Source organism: Lucilia cuprina, chromosome 6, assembly GCF_022045245.1.
Source record: "Lucilia cuprina isolate Lc7/37 chromosome 6, ASM2204524v1, whole genome shotgun sequence".
Classification (NCBI taxonomy): domain Eukaryota; kingdom Metazoa; phylum Arthropoda; class Insecta; order Diptera; family Calliphoridae; genus Lucilia; species Lucilia cuprina.
The window spans coordinates 33,148,530-33,167,121 of NC_060954.1; the positions used below are offsets into that span (position 1 = coordinate 33,148,530).

Sequence of the window (18,592 nt, forward strand, 5' to 3'; positions counted from 1 at the left end):
TATCATATATATCATCATTAGTTTAAAGGCCATTATATTGAAATTGTCAATGTACCATTATGTTTTTTTTTTTTGTTATAATTTATTATGCTTGATATTACGATTAATAAATTATATATAAATTTATCCAACCTTAAGAGATACATATATTTTAGATTTTAAACGATAAACAAAAGTTTTGTTATTTTCCAAAGTTTTTGACCGTTTGCGAACGAGTTGATCCGAAATTCAAAATTTAGGAGCTTTCTTCACTATGCTTTACATATAAATTTGCTTCACAATCAGAAATCAATTTTATTACAATTTTTACTCATTAAAGGTAACTTTTCGATTTCCTCTAACAGAATTCTAAGAATATTTTAATCACGGAAAGTATTAGGTTCTGCTTATATAGTTATATAAAATTGCAAAAAATATAACCATGCCATTGGTAATTTATGTTTTAAAAACTTTGGAAAATATTTAAGTGTTATAAAAAAACTGTGCTTATTTGCCTTTTTTCTTGGTAACTGATAATTTAAATACATTTTTAAATTGTTTATTATATTTGTTATGATTCGAGGGATATCGTGTTTTTTGTGTAATTTTTTCATTATTTACTGTATCTCTATATATTTATGCTTAAAAACTACAAGTCTAATGTTTGAATCGTTGTCCTAAGATTGTTACTACCACTGTTTCTTTTTCTTTATTTAGTTTTTGCAAATAATATTCAAATAAGTAGTTCATATATTTAAATATATAAAGGGATTTTAATTTCTATAACTCATAAATAACATTCAGATAAAGGATAACGTTTTTATTAATGGAAGTACTTAAGCGAATTTTTAGTTTAAGGGAAAAAGGTCAATCCTATATGTTAATTGCAATGACATAAAACATCCTACAATTGTCATTAACAAAAGGTCTTACTTATCAAAACAGTGTGTGTGTATTCAATATAAAAACAAGTTGTTTAAAAGAACATTATATATAAATTGATAGGATTATAACAAATATATGTGTTCGCGAACTGCAATTAGCATGCTTTTTTGTTATTCACAATTAAGCCAATCTAAATATGAGAATTTTATGAAAATAAACTATTTTGCTTTCTTTATTAAGACCAATAGTTAACAACGTCAGTGGAAGAATTGAAAAACATTAACATAAATTTTGTCATATGAAGTATATTATATTAAACAACATTAAATGCACTCAATGGATATTATCAACAAAATAATTCCATTTTAAATAAAATATATTTTGGATGGTTAAAATATAGTTGGTAAATTTTGTAAAAAAAAGTACTTGTATAAAAAGTAGAAGAGTAAGTAAAATAATAATAAGCGATTAAATCTCATAAACGTAAAACTAAGTGAATATTAAATTTGCATCCATTATAATCACTTTCTAATCCACCACTGCTGCCTCAACAAAAAAAGTAATAATTTAAGTAAAAAATTAACAAATTTTGAAATTGCAACATTAGTGTGAACTGTAATATATATTTTTCTCTTATATTAATTGATTTCACTCAAAATTCGGCAACACTCGATCGATTTTTCTCTTGTAGTGGTTTTAGCATAATTTATATTGTACAATATTCTGTTAGTATTGGTATCGACTTGAGTAGTTCACTTATGTTATGCTGTTCCAAGTGTGCAACTAGTTTGTCAGAGGTACGCAGCAGATTTGTAAAATTCTCGAGATTTTCGACAATTTCTTTTGTCATTGTGTCTGAAGATTTATTTATCAGTTCTGCTAGTTTCTTACCCACTTCATATTTGATGAAGGCATCTTGCAACAGCTGGGCATGTTCATCTGATGGCGGGGACTTAGACGAACTTAGATAAACAACGCATAGTATGCACAAGGCAATGAGCGCTTCGTTTTGCATTACCAAATGCTGAGATGTTAACATATTGACCATGGCTTCAATGGTGCAATCATTGCTTATGAACTCATTCAGACTGGTGCGATCATATTCCATGGGTGGTATTTTATCAACCAGCTGTTCTGCAGGGGCATCACCTTTGCGTGGTAACGCATAGGCGATTTTACTAAGATAAGCATGTTTAATAAGCCAGGCCATTAGGCGTAATGACTCTCCCGTCACACCAGCATAATCGGAAGACTTACTCCAATGTACTAATTGTTCAATTAAATTTTTATTTTTTAATAGTTCCAAAGCAAGTTTTTCTGTAAAAAAACATATATATTTTTTGTTAATTTATAACAGTTTTTTAAAATCGAATTACTTACCCTGGCCATCTACTGTCATTCGGAGTGTACCTAGTAGTTTAAAAACGACCGGTGGTTGATGTATTTCCAACATTGGCAGTATAGTCTCCACAAGACCGGCTTGTATGACAGCTCCTTTATTTGGTTTTGGTATCACAAGATTGCGTAAAGTACTCAGCAGTGCATGCTGCAGACGCACATCATCCTTGACGCCGTTGTTTTTCGCCAAGACTTCTAGCAGCTTATTCATAGTTTTATTTTCCACCATATGAATACAATGACTATCTGTGCGTGCAAAATTCCCCAAAGCCAAAACTCCAGTAGTTAAGAGATCAACATCATCTGAATCCAGCCAATCTTCCATATTCTTAAGCAATGATGTAGAATATAAATAGTGCATAGATTCGTCTGTCAAAGAAATAATAAAAATATTAGAAATGCTTTTAAAAATATCTCTGGAATATCTTACCACCAGTTAGAATTAAGACAATTAGTTCACAGGCCAATTTCATTAGTGCTCTGGCTTCACTTGTACTCGCCAAAGTTTTATATTTTTCCAGCAACTGATAAATAGTTTCGCAAAGGCCATCTTTTGCTAGCAATAATTTAACATCATCATTCTCTGCCTGATAATGTAAAAGTTCAAGGCACATTTCCGCTAAGTCGGGATTTGTTGATGCAGCCAGTATACGTGATAGTTGTATGTTTAGGCTGGCATCGAAATTCAAATCGGGCACATTTTCCGTGAGTATGCTCATTAGGGGCAGAGTATTCAACAGCAAATCCTCATTTTCTTCAACATTCTCCACACCAATGGCAATAATGTTTTGAATTTTTTGCATGATTTCTAATTCCATGGCACGTTTTGCTAAACCCTCACCACCAAGTAAATAATTTGACAAAAGGCCACCACGTACTTTGATAAACTGCAAAGCATTCGTTTTATCCTTAACATCTGTGATGTCCAACAGTTTGATAAGAACAACATCACCCTTTAAATCGAGTATTATATCACGTGCCTCATCGTTCAAATAGCAAATATTACCTAGAGCTCTACAGATCTGTATGGGCAATTCCATTGTTTCTGTTTCGTTATTCACATTACGCAGACAATCGATAAAGACTTTAATTATTTCAAGTTTTGTAAATTTTTTACGTTGTACTTCGGATTTGGTTATTTCCGCTATACACTTTGCTGCTTCTTTGCGTACATTCACATTGTTCGATTGTGTCAAATTCAAAAAGAATTCTGCCAAATCATGTTTATCAAATAGTTTTGGATCCTTTGTGGCAGATATTTCGGTTAAAATTGTAGTTGTGTTGTCTGAAGTGTTGGTGGGGCTAACATTTGTAGCTCTAAGCTTTTCGATAAGTTCATCCATTTCACCTGAAATTAAGTTTAAATTATGTTATTCCATTGTTAATTTTCATAATTCATTAACCGTAATCTTAAACAAAAACATCAAGCTAAATAAATTAAAAACTAACCTATATTCAATGATATATGTATATGAGGTTAATATGTTATTATGAACATCTATCAAGGAGTTCAAAACTTATAAACGGTGCTTTTATTTACTTAAGTTATTTATATTTTAGTGCAAAATGTTGTAAACATTTAATTTAAAACTTTCTTCAAGTTTTCAGTATGTACAAATATGAGAAGTTTGTACTTATTTTTTATGATCCCATTTCGTTATAAGAATTTCATTATGTTGCATGACTTGAATGTTGAACTGGTACGGCATGGTAAACTAATAACTAGAAAAGTTGTTATTTTATTGTAAAAAGACATTATTATACTATATGTGATATTTTTTGTTGCTTTCAACCTAAAATAAGTACATTAACCGGAAATAGCACAAAACTAAGGATATAAACATACATATAATGTACAGTAAGGGTTAAAAGAACGTGTATAGTAGTTTTACTAAAGATTCCGCGAAAAATGACTTGAAGTTTTTGATAATTATTCTTAACAAAATTTAAAATTTGTTAATACGAAACTGCAAATTTTCGATATAAACAGGTGTCGTTGTTTGACCACAACATCTATACGGAGATAAGTTAAGGATAGGGGTAGCGGTTTACCCACCTTTCAAAATTAGATTGTAAAAAATATACCTATAATACTATTAAAAACTTATGAAAATTTGTTTGAGAATGGTTTTAGAAAATCGATTTGCCGTTTAAGGTTTTTGAAACAAAATGACCTAAGAAACAAGTTTCAAAACACTTCTACGTAATGATAGGTCCTAATTTTGGTTATGACCCTAATACACATGTGTATGTACATTTATACGAATATCTTCTATGATTATATTAAAAAGAACTAAATATTTAGTGTATGTAGTTGTACATAAAAGTATTTATTTATTTTTTCTCTTTTAAAATTGTGTTAATGTAAACAAACTCACTGACAAAAATGCATTACATCCATTCAAAACATACATGCATATGTATGTATGTATGTATGTATGTATGTATGTATGTATGTATTTGCAAAAGATATGTTAAAGCAAATGTCCTTAACAGAGTTTGATGATATAGAAATAAATATATGTACATAACGCTTATTTACTTAAAAACTGTCATAAATCGAAATATATTCATAGTTTCGAAAGTTAGGTTTTGTTTATTTTAAGGCATTTTATAATTTCGTTTAATTACATATGTTTTTAAAAATTGATAATAAAGCTTTTATTAGCTTTGATATTCGCATAAACTTATAATCTTCAAAGTTCTAGAAATTTAAAAATCATGCATACTTTACATAAATCTAAATTTTTCTTGAAATGTTATAAAAAATCTGTATATAAGTTTCCAGCAAAAAATACATCTAAAATGCGATTAAATACTTTTCAGTTTTATAAACCAAGTATTTCCTAACAAATGAAAACCCATTTAAAAGTAAGAAAATAGATGTAGAAAAGTCATTACCATGATGTAAAAAGTAAGGTGGGAGCGTTTCGGCAACAAACACAATAATTTTTTGTTGTCTAGAGTTGGGTTTTGTCAAAATGAAATTTCTAAAATTGAAAAATAATAAACATTGGAAAGAAATAGTTCTTGTGTATTTCGAAATATTACCCACAAAACTGTCGTTACATTTAGCTTGTATCTGCAGCAGAACAATGTTTTAAATCTTCTTCATTTGGATTTTCTTATTTGAAAACTTTTTATGAACATTTTGATTCATAATTTTAAATTTATTTTGTTTGCTTTGAAAACACAAATATAATTTTTTTTGGATTAAAAATAAATTAATTTATTTTGACACAAACCAAGCACTTTTTAAACAAACAAATAAAAATCAGCTGCCTTAACGATTTCACCTTACTTAGTGCATCCTCGTCATTACAAATAACATTTTTGAAGTACATCAAGGTTTGGTGAAAAAGCAGTGAAATTTTCATAAGTGTCATGAATAGAATGTGTTTTATTTTTGATATCCAAATATCGTATTATTACTGCTTCTGAAACTATGATTACATGTAGTTCAGAGTTGCCAAAAATGAACAACACCCCTTCAAAGCGTATGTAACATTCATAGGTTTTTCTTTCCAGTTCTGATGAAAATAATACATCTTTTTAAACACTTTTTTTCTGGGATCAACATCAAGCCTATATCAAGTAATTCGTAATAGTAACATTACAAGTAGTAAACTGTGGTAAATATTACAAATTAAATCCAAACAATGTATAATTACATTCATAGTAATATTTATTTATTTAATAACTCATTTCTAAAACATAATACTGTATCATGTATCATGTAGTTAATTTTTTTTGAGATATTTTAATATTTTTTTAAGATTTATTTAAATAAACATTTAAAATAAAAGTATATTGCGTCGATTTAAATCGCTTATATGATTCAATATGTATGCATAATATTATTTTGAATATATATAATTACTACATAATATTTTAATACAATGAATAACGTGTAATGCCAATTTTCGATAGATTATCACAGGATGGCATTTTTAAACCCTGAGCCTGAGCAAACTGTGCGCGACTACCAAAACTGCGAGCACGTGCCATCATTGCTTCACCTGCAATTGAAACAGAAATGTGTTATATATAAAATAACATGAAAAGTATTGATTCAAAATTAATTAACTATCGTGTTATTTAACTTACGATAACTGCGTTCACGAAAACAATGTTGTTTCATAGTGTAGACATAATCCTCTTCAACTGAATTTTCCAATCGCGCTAATGAACCTTGATAATCACTATCGAAATTCTCTTTAACATAATAAGGAACAGATAAATGTTGTGTTTGACGACGTACATTATATTTGCTAAAAAATAAGATAAAAAGTGATTTATATTGTGGGAAGAAAAGAACCTGCAATTATATGTTTTAGATATTTTCATGTAAGTACGCAATTTAGAAAAACTATCTCTAAATATTTTCAAGTATTAAAATATGTTTATCGAATCAATAAACATGAAAATGTCTAGCATATAAACTACATATGTATATATGTATGCGTGTGTATGTGGTGATATCTTACCTAGAATGTGATAAACTATATAATGGATCTGTTGAGAATAGTGACATAAACATTGACATCAGTATCATTACAAGTAGTAAACCGAATGCCAAGCTTGGCTGTTGACCCTGCTCTTGGGGTTGTCGTTGATTAGCCGACTGATATGGCCGACGACGATAATGAGTCTGAGATGAAGGATAGTTGCCGAAAAACATATGAAACAACTCCTCAGCGGTAAACTCTTCACCGCCACTAAACGAACTCTCCGAAGTGCTGTGATGATGATGATGTTGATGACTATGACTGTAATACTGTTGATAAGATGAAGTGCTCTTATAGAAATTTGATGAGTTGCCATTTGATGTTATGTAATCGCCACCAGATAAATCATATTCTTTACGTTTTTTGGTATCTGTCAATACAGCCATAGCATTACCCAGGGTTTTGAAGGCTTCAACGGCACCAGGAGCATGATTTTTATCGGGATGTAGGTGTAATGCCAACTTCTTGTAAGCTTTTTTTATTTCACTATCTGTGGCCTCACGAGATACCGACAAAACTTGATAATAGTTTTTGCACTGAATAATTTTCTTAACCAAATTTAATTGTTCACTTGTAAAGTCCGATTGAGATTTATATTCTTCTGATGGTTTTTTTGCTTCCGTATTAGAATGTTTACGTTGACGAACAGAAGATGGGGTTTTTGTGTTGTTTGTTGTTTTTGTTTCGCTACCTTGGAATGCATTTGCTTGCAATTTAATTATTAATTCCTGTAACTCCTCTGCTCTTGTACTAGCGTACAGCTGCTTAGCCTTGTCCAAAAGTGAGATGGCTTTATCATAATTCCCATTATTCATTTCTATCAACGCCATATCAATAATCTGTTGTTCTTCCTTTTCGTCGTCATCGTAGTTGTATGTATTTTGATTGAGATTTGTGTTTTTACATGATGTATCGTTCTCTCCTGCATGCATTCCGTTAAAAGCAGCTTGTTTCATTGAAGAATAACACAAATATTTTTTATTTTGCAAAAATGTTTTATATACAAGATGATTATGAACGAATACTAATTTTAAATATTCTCAATTTTCACAACAAACACAAAGCTAAAATTAATAATTATCTGTGATAATAAATCGTTTTTGGCATACAACTGAACACAATTCAACTGATTTTATTTTAATTTTTTGATTTCTTAAAAATGTTGTTCGTTCATATTTATCAATATTGATTTATTTTATTTTATACGCACATCATAATATGTCAATTACTGATAAAAAATAAAGCAAAAAATGTATCTACATACATGATTTTAAATAAATTATACACGTTAAAAAAGTTCTCTAAATTAATATTCAACTTAGATGAAATGTAGATTTTAATTACCTATATACCATAAGCATAATTAGACATAAAACCCACCAATCCAATTGGCTATTGAGTTTAAAACATAGTACAATTTCGTGTAAAGTACAAAATATTTTTAAGTTAACCCCTTTTGTAAAATATATTTTCGTATAAATCAAGAAGTTTATTTTTCCGTAAAAGCATGGGACCTTTAACGAAAGTTAGGATTTTTTCGTAATTTACGAATATTTTTTATTACGATTATTTTTTCGTAAATTTTCGAATTAAACATAACAATAAAAATTTTTTTTTATAAAATAAAAATAATTTAAGGTTTGTTTTCATAATATAAAATAAATAAATTGTTAACGAAACAATTTCTTGGTGCGAAACAACGTAGCATTTCGTAGAATGTACGATATTTTTGTATATATTAGGCATGATTTTTTACAGTGTTTTATTTAAGTAGTAGTTTAATGAAAACTTTTTTAAAACTGTGTATACAAAAAATATTTTTATTGTTTATATTAATGCTTTTAGTTAACATATTTATATTAACACTTTGTATGAAAAATTTGACTACCTGGTTATTTGTAGTTTTTATTAGAGTAAAAATAAAACTAAACTACATATACGAACAGCAATGTTAAAATGAGAACTACTTAAATTCAAAGGTAACATTCAGTTTGTTGCAGTTGTATGATACACTACAACTGCTATTAAAAGATGATCAATTATATAATAATTAGCATTTTTTAATAAACAGAAAGAACATCAAATTATTTTAATAAGTGTCCTAACGACAACTTTATGGATTAACGTATATGGTGATATAAATCAACATAATTCGTGTCGCTTTAGTCGTTTATGCCGAGAACGTGCTTTAAGTTGCTAAATCAATTTTACAGAACAAAAAATGGGAACTTAGACAAATTTTGAATAACTGGATGTAAAAACTATATGCGGATGGATAAATTTCTGGTGGCATATAATGAACTTAACCAGAGTGCACACTTAAGAATCAACGACATACATTCTTCACCTATAAAATACTATAACAACGAATTATCGAGTAATTAGTATTGATATACAAAGCCATAGGCCAGATCAAGCGTATGGATCAAACTAAGAATCAACTAAATTGGATATTATTCACTTATAAAATACTATTTCGACGAATTATTAAGTAACTCGCATCTGTTGGGACAAAAAGTAAAGTTTTAAAATGCTTACACAATAGCATATTAGATCATTATACTTACACGGAGATTATACTAAAGACAAATATTTATCATGCCCGCTTTCAAATAGGAAGAAATATAATGTTAGGAAAGTACTTAATACAATCGTCTGTAAGTAGTTTTGTATCTGAGAAAAATTGTCTATACGTGGATACGTAGATTTCTAACCATCTTTTCCATACAAACTTGCTGTTACTTTATTGTTATTTCATTAATACAGGGTTAATATTTTTATTTATTCTAAACATACATGGGAATTTTTCATTAAGCATTAAAATTTCATTACCATTTATAAAAAAATTGTAATGAAAAATATTTTAAGTACCATTTAATGAAAATTATATTTCTTTCATTATAACTTTTTTTGATAATGGTAATGAATTTGATAATGAATTTTCAAAAACGAATTTAATTAGTATTTATAATTGTCGAAAAATATATTAAGGAAAATTTTCGAAGATTCGAAGTTTGAAAGCTTTTAAAACCATTTTACGTAGCCCAAATTGGCTGAAATTTTGCAGTCATAAGTACATCTAATGACAATACAATAAAATGTTCGAATATTCGAAATTAAGTTTGAAATTTCGAAGTTATTTTCGAAAATTTTTTTATGTTTTTAAATTAATCTCTGTGTCATAAAACCTAAAAAAAAATTTCAAAAATTCGAACTCGTGTTCGAAAAATTTTTAAAGCTGTTAAAATAAAAATAGTTTTTCTAATCCGAATGTGCTGAAATTTGCCATACATGATTTCACCTAATGACAATACATAATAATGTTCGGATATTCGAAATTAATTTCGAAATTAGAACTAATGTTCGAACATTTTTAAAATCCATTGAATAATTGTAATGAAAATTTATTTTTAAATAATTACTAATGAAATCGTTTCATTAAAAACCATTACCATTAGACAAAATACTGCTAATGAAAAAAAAAATAATTATAATTTTTTTCAATTTAATGCTATAATATAATTAACTACTCCCATGTATGATTCTAAACTATACAAATTTTGTTGAATTATTCCATAATATTATATGATACCTGCTCATCGTTAGAACAATTCGTAAAAGAATAGTTTTAGGTCAAAATAATTGTATACACAGATTTATTCTAACAAAATCCTGTTTATAATTGAACTTGAGATATCAATATATTGTTTAAACGAATGCAATTGTTGACATCTGTTACCTGTTCCAACACAAAATAAAAATGTAGTCATTTATACAAAGAAACATTAAAATTATCAAGTGCGTGTTACCAAGTGACATTATTTTATTCCGAGTTGCTACAATATCAATATTCCTATTTTCTTTCTCATTTTATTATTTTGCCTGCTGCCGTAGTTCTAGACATTATTATACACTTTTGCTAATTTAACGTTTCAACAACTCATGAAGTTGTTGTCATAAGTTTTTCTTGTTTACCACCACCACCTTCCTCATCTTCACCGGCATAAAGCAATGCCATCATTGAATATACAATACACTTGCCAACTTCCAATTTGGTGTGTTGTTTATGTTTATGAGTAAATAAAACGCAATGAAAAATGTGGTCGGATGAATGGTTGAATGAATAGAATAGGGAGAATAAGAAATAATTTAGAATAGAAAAATTCCAACAAACGTTTTTAAAAATAATAAACAAAAGCTATAAATGTACAAAAATGTTTTATGAAATATCTTGTATTAACAGTTAGGTTCAATAATAGATCTTAACAGAATTTAATAAAATTAAATTTATTTATACCAATTTAAGAGTCTAGATCCAAAGACTCGGTCTATATGATAATCGGTGAAAGGCTGAATGGTATATGTTTGGTGTGAGCGGAACGATATTTTTATGCGTTACAAATATCAGTTCAAACACACTATAGTTATGTAGTGTAATGAAAACACGTTGTAGTGAAAATTAACGCATTTATCAGTAGCGTAAGTTACTTAAACTGATAATATTGTAATCTTCCCCTTCCAACACTAATTTTTTTACAGCATACAAATGAAAAAAAAAAGAAAAATAACATAAATAAGGGTATGTGGATATAAGGACATAACATCAGACAAACAGAGATTGTAATTCAATGTTTGACTGTATCACAATAATGTAAGTATATAGAATGTTTTGCCACATTTTGAATTTGTTGTCATAATACAGACGCGTGTTTGACGCATTTCAAGGGTCGTTTCGTTTCGTTCTATTCCTATTTCGTGTTCACTGTGCTTTTTTCTATAGGTATATATTTTTCCTGTTTTGTTATCTAACCAAATGACTAAGACTGTTATTGCTGTTGTTTGTTGTTGTTATTTTTATAAGATGTAATATCTTCAACACCTTACCATGGCACCACAGAACAGCACAACACAACACTGCCACCTCACAATACCACCCCTTTATCGAAATCGCCGCCATCACCACCCTCCTATTGAAACAATTTTATGTTTGTTGCTTTACTTTAATTGGTCCTTTGTGTATGATTCCTTTACAGTTTGTGTATGTCTCGCTAGCGAGGGTGGCGGGATAATAAGAGCTACACATGCCTTTATATCCACAATGTGCTGTTGGCAACAATTTCTATTAAAGCTTTTAAGTATTTTTCCTTCTCGATTAAACGGTGGTCGTAAATATTGGCTGGGAAAAAAATTTAATTTCAAATTGGCGCCAATATATAACAGAATACAAGCTTATAGGCTTTAATTCTCAGACCATAATAGGGTCATTGAAACTTTCAGACTTTTGGGAAAACTTCCATCCATCATTCTTCCCTACTCAATTCCTTTCAATGAAAGTAATACGGTCTATGTAGTTGCATGCGTGAGTATTAGTTACTTCTCCTTACAAACTTCTCCACTTGCCATTCAGAAGAGAAGGTTTAGAGTCGCCGCACCTTCAGAATAGAAGAAAGTGGAGAGTTGCCGCTCCAGAGCTTTTGATTCTTCAGAAATAGTGATCACCTAAGGGCTTTAATAATGAATGGTCAATTTATATTCGTATAAGCATTCTATAGCAGTGAAGCCAAAGACTTCATCAAATTTAATAGATCGATGAGTCTCAAAAGTCATCTGTAAGCGCTGCTATTTTTGAACAAACATTTTTTCAGAAAACTTTAAAATATAAATCTCAAATTTCTCCATCATACCTGGTTTTGAAACATCTTAAAATAAAGTTAGGATATACAATTTTAAGTCATAAAACCTACCTATTGGGTTTAAAGTAAAGGTTAAACCTCTCTCAAAGGTTGTTCCTTTTTTTAAAGATTAAAATATTAAAGTCATGTGATGTATAATTATTTCAGAAAGTTGCTTAAATCTAAAAAAAAACTGTGATGTTCATTTTCACGTCAGTTATAATTCTCTTGAAGGTGGTTTAATCTTGGGAAAGAAATGCAAGTGTAAACAGCATCCAAAAAAATTATTGATTTATCGATCATTAAAAATTATGGAGGCCTCAAAATGGATTTTTTTCCTTTAAATTGATGTTTTTAAAAATTTTACATATTACATTTACAATTGCTAACACAGCAAATTTTAACCTTGAACTTAAAAACATTAAAGGGGATTAACGTCAGATAAAATTTATTATACACTACACCACTATAGTGGAGAGGGTATAATTTGTTTGTGCTGATGTTTCTAACACACAAAAATATTGGTCCAATTCCCACCTTAAAGTATACTGATCGATTCAGAATGATTTTTTAAGTCGTTTAAGAAATGTCCGTCGTCCGTCTGTCCGGCTGGCTGTCCATGTAAACCTTGTGCGTAAGGTACAGGCCGCAATTTTTAAGATAATTTGATAACAATTTTACCAAGCATGTTTTTCGGTGCAGGGACGAAAATGGTTGAAAATATAATATTATCTATCTAAAAATTAGCACAAATAAGTTTTATATAATTATAAATGACACTGCAGATTTTCGTAATGATCAGCCCTTATTAACCCCTATACAAATCCCTCTTTAAAAATGTCTTAAACGTCTAAAATTGACTTGTAACCCTTTGTATCGCAATGAAACTCAACAAAACTGTTATTTAAAAATATATCCTTTTCCCAAATTTACCGAGGATCGGCCCATGTTTGTTTTTAACAATAAATTGCTTAAATACTTTGAAATCAAGGTGAAATTCAACATAAAAGTTTCTTTATGAAAAATAAACATTTTAAAAATATACTCATGGTGTAGGGTATTTATTGATTAACTAATGTGATTATTAATTGGCATTGAATTTTCAACTCAACTAATATCTAAAATCAGTTAGTATGTTTTCAGTTAAGAACTTAAACAATGAATAATTTTGCAAATACTACTTTTGTAAAATGAAAAATTTCAGGAAAAATTTAAATGAACATTTAAAACAATAATAATATTCAGAAGACAATACAGAAAATTGCTAGTTGCTTAAAATATTTAGTTTTTGTTCTTCCAAATTCATTATTTTTTGTTAATTGTGTTTTCTCACTTATATTGGCACTCAGTTAAACTAAGATAATAAGTAACGTTACTGATTACTAAAAAATACAAATCATAGCTTAAACTAGTTTTAACTAAAGAATGTAGATTACTTTTATCTGAAAAACCCGCCCTAATACAAACATACATATATATAAGTAAATGATTCATGTAATGTTTTTATTTAAAATATTTATAATCTCTCTCTACTTGTGGTTAAATAATAATTTGAGAACATAAAGTTTTTTAATAATTTTCCATTAAAAATGATAGGCAGATTAGAGTTTTCTTAAATCTAAGGAACATACAATTTCCTTTACCTAATATTTATTTTACTTTGGTACCGATAAGATTTGTCGTACACATTAAGAATATGTATACAACCACCCATTGTATTATGAAAAAATATGAGTTTCCCTTGTTTTTTTGTGTGTAAAAAGGCAAAGATTTTTTACACATTTAGTGTGTGTGTCCTATTTCTTTTTATTTAACTTTTGTAAATTTGGTTACTATTCATTTCACGCAGATTACATAGAATAAGCTTATATTTACTTTGAATAAATTTATGACCCACATGCAATTGAGCCACATTTGTTGTACTGTGATCTTTAGATATTAAAGTTTGTCCTTTTTAAAAGTTATCTTATTTAAACATTAATTTATATAAAATATTACTTATTTAAATTCGACAATAATTTTAATTTACGAGGACGATTTTAAACCTTTATGACTGTCGGCATAATCAATATTTTTCGGACAAAAATAGAATTGTTTAAAATTTTAAAGTAGTTCCAAGAAGAAGTATTTTTTTAATATTACCATATAAATTTATATTAAGACAAAAATTTTCAGACAAATTGTTATCAAACATAAAAATGTTTTAAAAGTTATAAACAGAAGTTAAAATAAAACTTTTACTTAAGAAAACAAAAATTCTATTAAAAACAATAATTTATAAATTTATAAATGTTCATAAAAAACTTAAGCTACACTTTAAGTTATTTTAATTTATATACATATTTCATGTCTATTCAGTTCAATCCTTATTTAAGAATCAAAAATTTGTTATGAATTTGTTAAATGATTCATTAAATAAAATAAAAAAAAACTTATCCAACATGAGTAACATTACAAAAAAGTAGAGAAAAGTTGTTAAAACTGATTATAGCAAATGGTTTTGAAAAGGTCTTATAAAAAGAGTTTTTTATTTTTGTTTGTATATTTCATTGTGGTAACGTTTTGTATAGTTGTGGGCAAAGAACTAGCAATCTCATACTTTTTTTAACTTACATACGAGGCCTATATGAACATATAGAAATAACCCAAATAAGAAATATAATGTTACCCTCTTTGCGATTGTAAGTTTCAACAAATTTGTATCAATATAGCCGAGTTATAAAAATAATTCAGCAAATTTTAAATAAGGTACATATTGCAATTTTAAATAGACGTATATAATTAAAAATGCTAAAATCTTAAAAATCTAAATAATTGTCCTACCCGGTGTCCTACAGTGAACTATACATTAACGTTTATAAATGTCTAAAATCTGCATTGATACCTATAACAACACAACATTTTCGATTCGATAGATATTTCTATTTAACTAAACACCACTGTATGTAAACAAGAAAATGTTTTATGAATGTAAATTATACAATATAATATAAATAAGATAAAACAAGAGAGAATCCTGTAAATCGTTGGATAAACATAGGATCATTATAAAATGAAACGAGTTTTGAGGAGGGGTTAGACGATGAGCGGCGTTGATGCGAGAAAAGGTTTAGAAAGACATTGGGTGGGGGATATACAAACACACATACATACGTACATATAACGTACATATATATAAATTTGTATAAATGTTCAAGATTTTTAGGATGGAAGTATGGTGTTTTTGTATTTGTTACCATATGATGACAGAGTTGGACGTCTGGTTGACTTACAACGATGATGGAGAATGAAGCAAGAACAATATATTGATTTTTCAACTGTAATATTAAGTTTACTTTTCTTCAAGTCACTTTTAAACAATGTCTTTAAATATTGAATGTATTGTTAAAGAATAAACAATCCAATTGGAAAATTTACTTTCTATCATATAAAAAAATTGGACAATATTAATTCCAATAATTTTTATGGTAAATAAAAGCATTCAAACAAACCAGTGGAATTGGAAACTATGTAATGTTTAACTACAATAAATTCGTTTTCATAAAAGATACTTTTAATGTTATTGTAGTTGTTGTTTATATTAAGAAGAATAAACACAAAGTTAAATGTGTAAATCACAATTAAACAAAAACTAAATAAAAAAATAAAAACTATAAAAATGTAGCGAGTGCATTGGTGTATATGTTTATCATTCATCACCTTTTTAAAGTTAATTGAAAAAAATAACAAATAGTAAAAATAAAATAAAATATGTATGTAATAAAATAAAAATAAAGAATAACTTTTCTTTTTGAGTTTATTTTAGTGAAATAAGAATGTCTGGAATTGTACTTACTCGCCATTGTTCAGGTTCTTTGGTTCACTTGCTAGCTGGTTGAGTTTTTTCTTTTTTTATTATTATTTTTGTATTAATTTGGTATGTTGCCTGTCTGGTCTTTATTCCTCTTTTTATTGGATGATGGTGAAAACTGTATGTATTTGCTGCTGCTGCACTAAAGTGAAGAAACGCTTCGTTGCACTCGTGCTTGCTGCTTGTTGTTAGTATGTATTATAATTATGTTTATTTGTTTGTTTTAGCCCTATTTTTTATTTTTGAAATTTCTGTATTATTTTTTTGCGTTATCTTTTTCTACCTATGTATATGTTTATTTAGGCATTACATTATTTTTCCGGTATAATATAAAAAATATCTTTTTATCCGAAAACTCTTTTGTCACTTGAAAAAGAAATAAAAAAACACAACACACCCCTTTTTAGCACACTAGAAGAATTATTAATGAATTTGGTTTCTTGTAATTACTTTAGCAAAGTTTAATAAATTTACATTCAAATAGTTATGTACAACTACACAAAATATTTTGAAAATGAAGAAAAAACAAATCCGACGATTCCAAGCGAGCAAAAAACCTCCAAGAGGATCGAGAACAAAAAACGTAATGTCAATTTTTTCCAATTCTGTTGTGTTATCTACTTTACTTTTCCTCTTCGCTTCCTCAGGGTTGCATAATTTTGTATCAAATCAATAGTGTTGGAAAGTTTTAAGCAACTAACTATTTGGGGTATGTTCAATGATATTTTGGTTTAAACTCATATAATTCGGATTTATTTTGAATTTAAAACTATTAGGAAAATCCAATAATGATTTCTGCATATGTGTAGTTATACAGAAAAAATTAATTCATATCTGGATTTAATTTATTTATAAATTTATGAAATGTTATAAATGTTTCCATATTTAGTAGATAGTAATCCTATTTGTATAATAAAAAAACAAGTTCAAAAGTTGAAAAATAAAATATTAAACATCAAAACATCTATTCTTCATAAAGGTATTTTCAGACTACAATACCGAGTATTAATACTTGTCAAAAATGTTTGTATCATAATACAATTTTCTAGTCTAAAAATAATTTGTAATTTGATTTTCAAAAATATTACTGATTTTTTGGCATACGGTCGGTATTCATAAATATTTTAAAACAATTCAAAAACTTTTTATTTTCGTTATGTATTTTATAAATACAATAAAAACAAACAAAAAGTGTAAAATACATTAAAAATAAGAACGAAAAGTGCTTAAACAATTAAAAATTTGATAAAAAATATTACAAATATTATAGTGTAAACATAAAATGTATTTTTCGGATTGATTTTTTGAAAATCCGAAAAAATTTTCATAATATTTTTAATTTGAAGTGTGTTAATACTCAGTATTATAGTCTGAAAATACCTTAACATCGACCAATTTCGCTAACATTTTATGGATTTTAATCTGAAAAACATAAAGGAATAAAAAAACCCAAAGAAAATTTCAAATATTTTTAACAAAAAGAAAAAAAAAAATTTTAATATAAAATATAAGACATGGCTTCTAGATTTTGTTTTTTTATTATTTACTTTTGTCTATTAAAGCAGTTTATAATATTTATGCTGAAACTTTTTTGTGTGTAAATCTTTACCGGCCTACGGCCGGGCGCATGGATTTTCTCCTCTATGTTATGTCCAACACCGGCTTCGCTTAATAAAGATTTCCTGAATAGACGGCCTACGGCCAGGCGCAAGGATTTTCCTCTATGTTTTGTCCAACACCTGTTTCGCTTAATAAAGATTTCCTAAATAGCTGAGTACAGAAAAAATGTAGAAGACAATTGTAAATGTAATATAAAAATTAATAAAAACTAAAATTTAAAACAAAAAAATATATATACTGTGAAATCCCTAAAATTTATACTAATCCATAAATCAATCATTTTATTTATTTTAGTAAATATTAATTATTTAATTTATTTTTTCATAATTATAGTGAAACTTTTTTCATATCATTAAAAGAAAATTTTAGCATTTTTTGCATTTAAAAATCTATTTAGCATTATTTTGAATAGGATTTAGCTTCAAAAATGTTTAAGACCTGGCCACACTGAATACCACGATATCTGACATTATTATTTTCTTTCGAACACGTTAGACACTCTCCGAACATTTTAGAATATTTCACAATCTTCAATGTGTGTATAAATATTCTTATTTATTTTTAAACTACAAAAGTTATATCTGTTTTTAATTCCTAAAAATGGACATTTTTCAATTATTAATTCCCATAGTATACTCTTTCGAAACACTTTAAAAACATTGCCGGCTTAGAGTCATATG

At 27.7% G+C, this 18,592-nt stretch overlaps 1 protein-coding gene across 2 annotated transcripts; it reads right to left on the reverse strand.

The window, feature by feature from the left end:
• Nucleotides 1–534: 534 nt before the first annotated feature.
• On the reverse strand, nt 535–16,879 carry LOC111675380 (rap1 GTPase-GDP dissociation stimulator 1). Of its 2 annotated transcripts, XM_046953872.1 has the most exons (5): nt 16,767–16,879; nt 16,278–16,658; nt 2,693–3,610; nt 2,245–2,631; nt 535–2,181 (listed from the first exon to the last, which is right to left on the reverse strand). In XM_046953872.1, exons 2-5 carry the CDS (start codon nt 16,282–16,284, stop codon nt 1,571–1,573), a joined length of 1,923 nt encoding a protein of 640 aa, XP_046809828.1. In that variant the 5' UTR covers nt 16,285–16,658; nt 16,767–16,879; the 3' UTR covers nt 535–1,570. The 2 variants fall into 2 exon arrangements, with proteins under 2 accessions (XP_046809828.1, XP_023291904.1); XM_023436136.2 differs by having other exon boundaries at nt 16,278–16,878.
• Nucleotides 16,880–18,592: the final 1,713 nt, after the last annotated feature.

Bases quoted from the DNA above. Each gene is read 5' to 3' on its own strand.
- LOC111675380 (XM_046953872.1), bottom strand. The intron at 2,632-2,692 runs GTAAGATATTCC...TTTCTTTGACAG, and splicing joins TGTCTTAATTCTAACTGGTG to ACGAATCTATGCACTATTTA. The intron at 2,182-2,244 runs GTAAGTAATTCG...GTTTTTTTACAG, and splicing joins AATGACAGTAGATGGCCAGG to AAAAACTTGCTTTGGAACTA.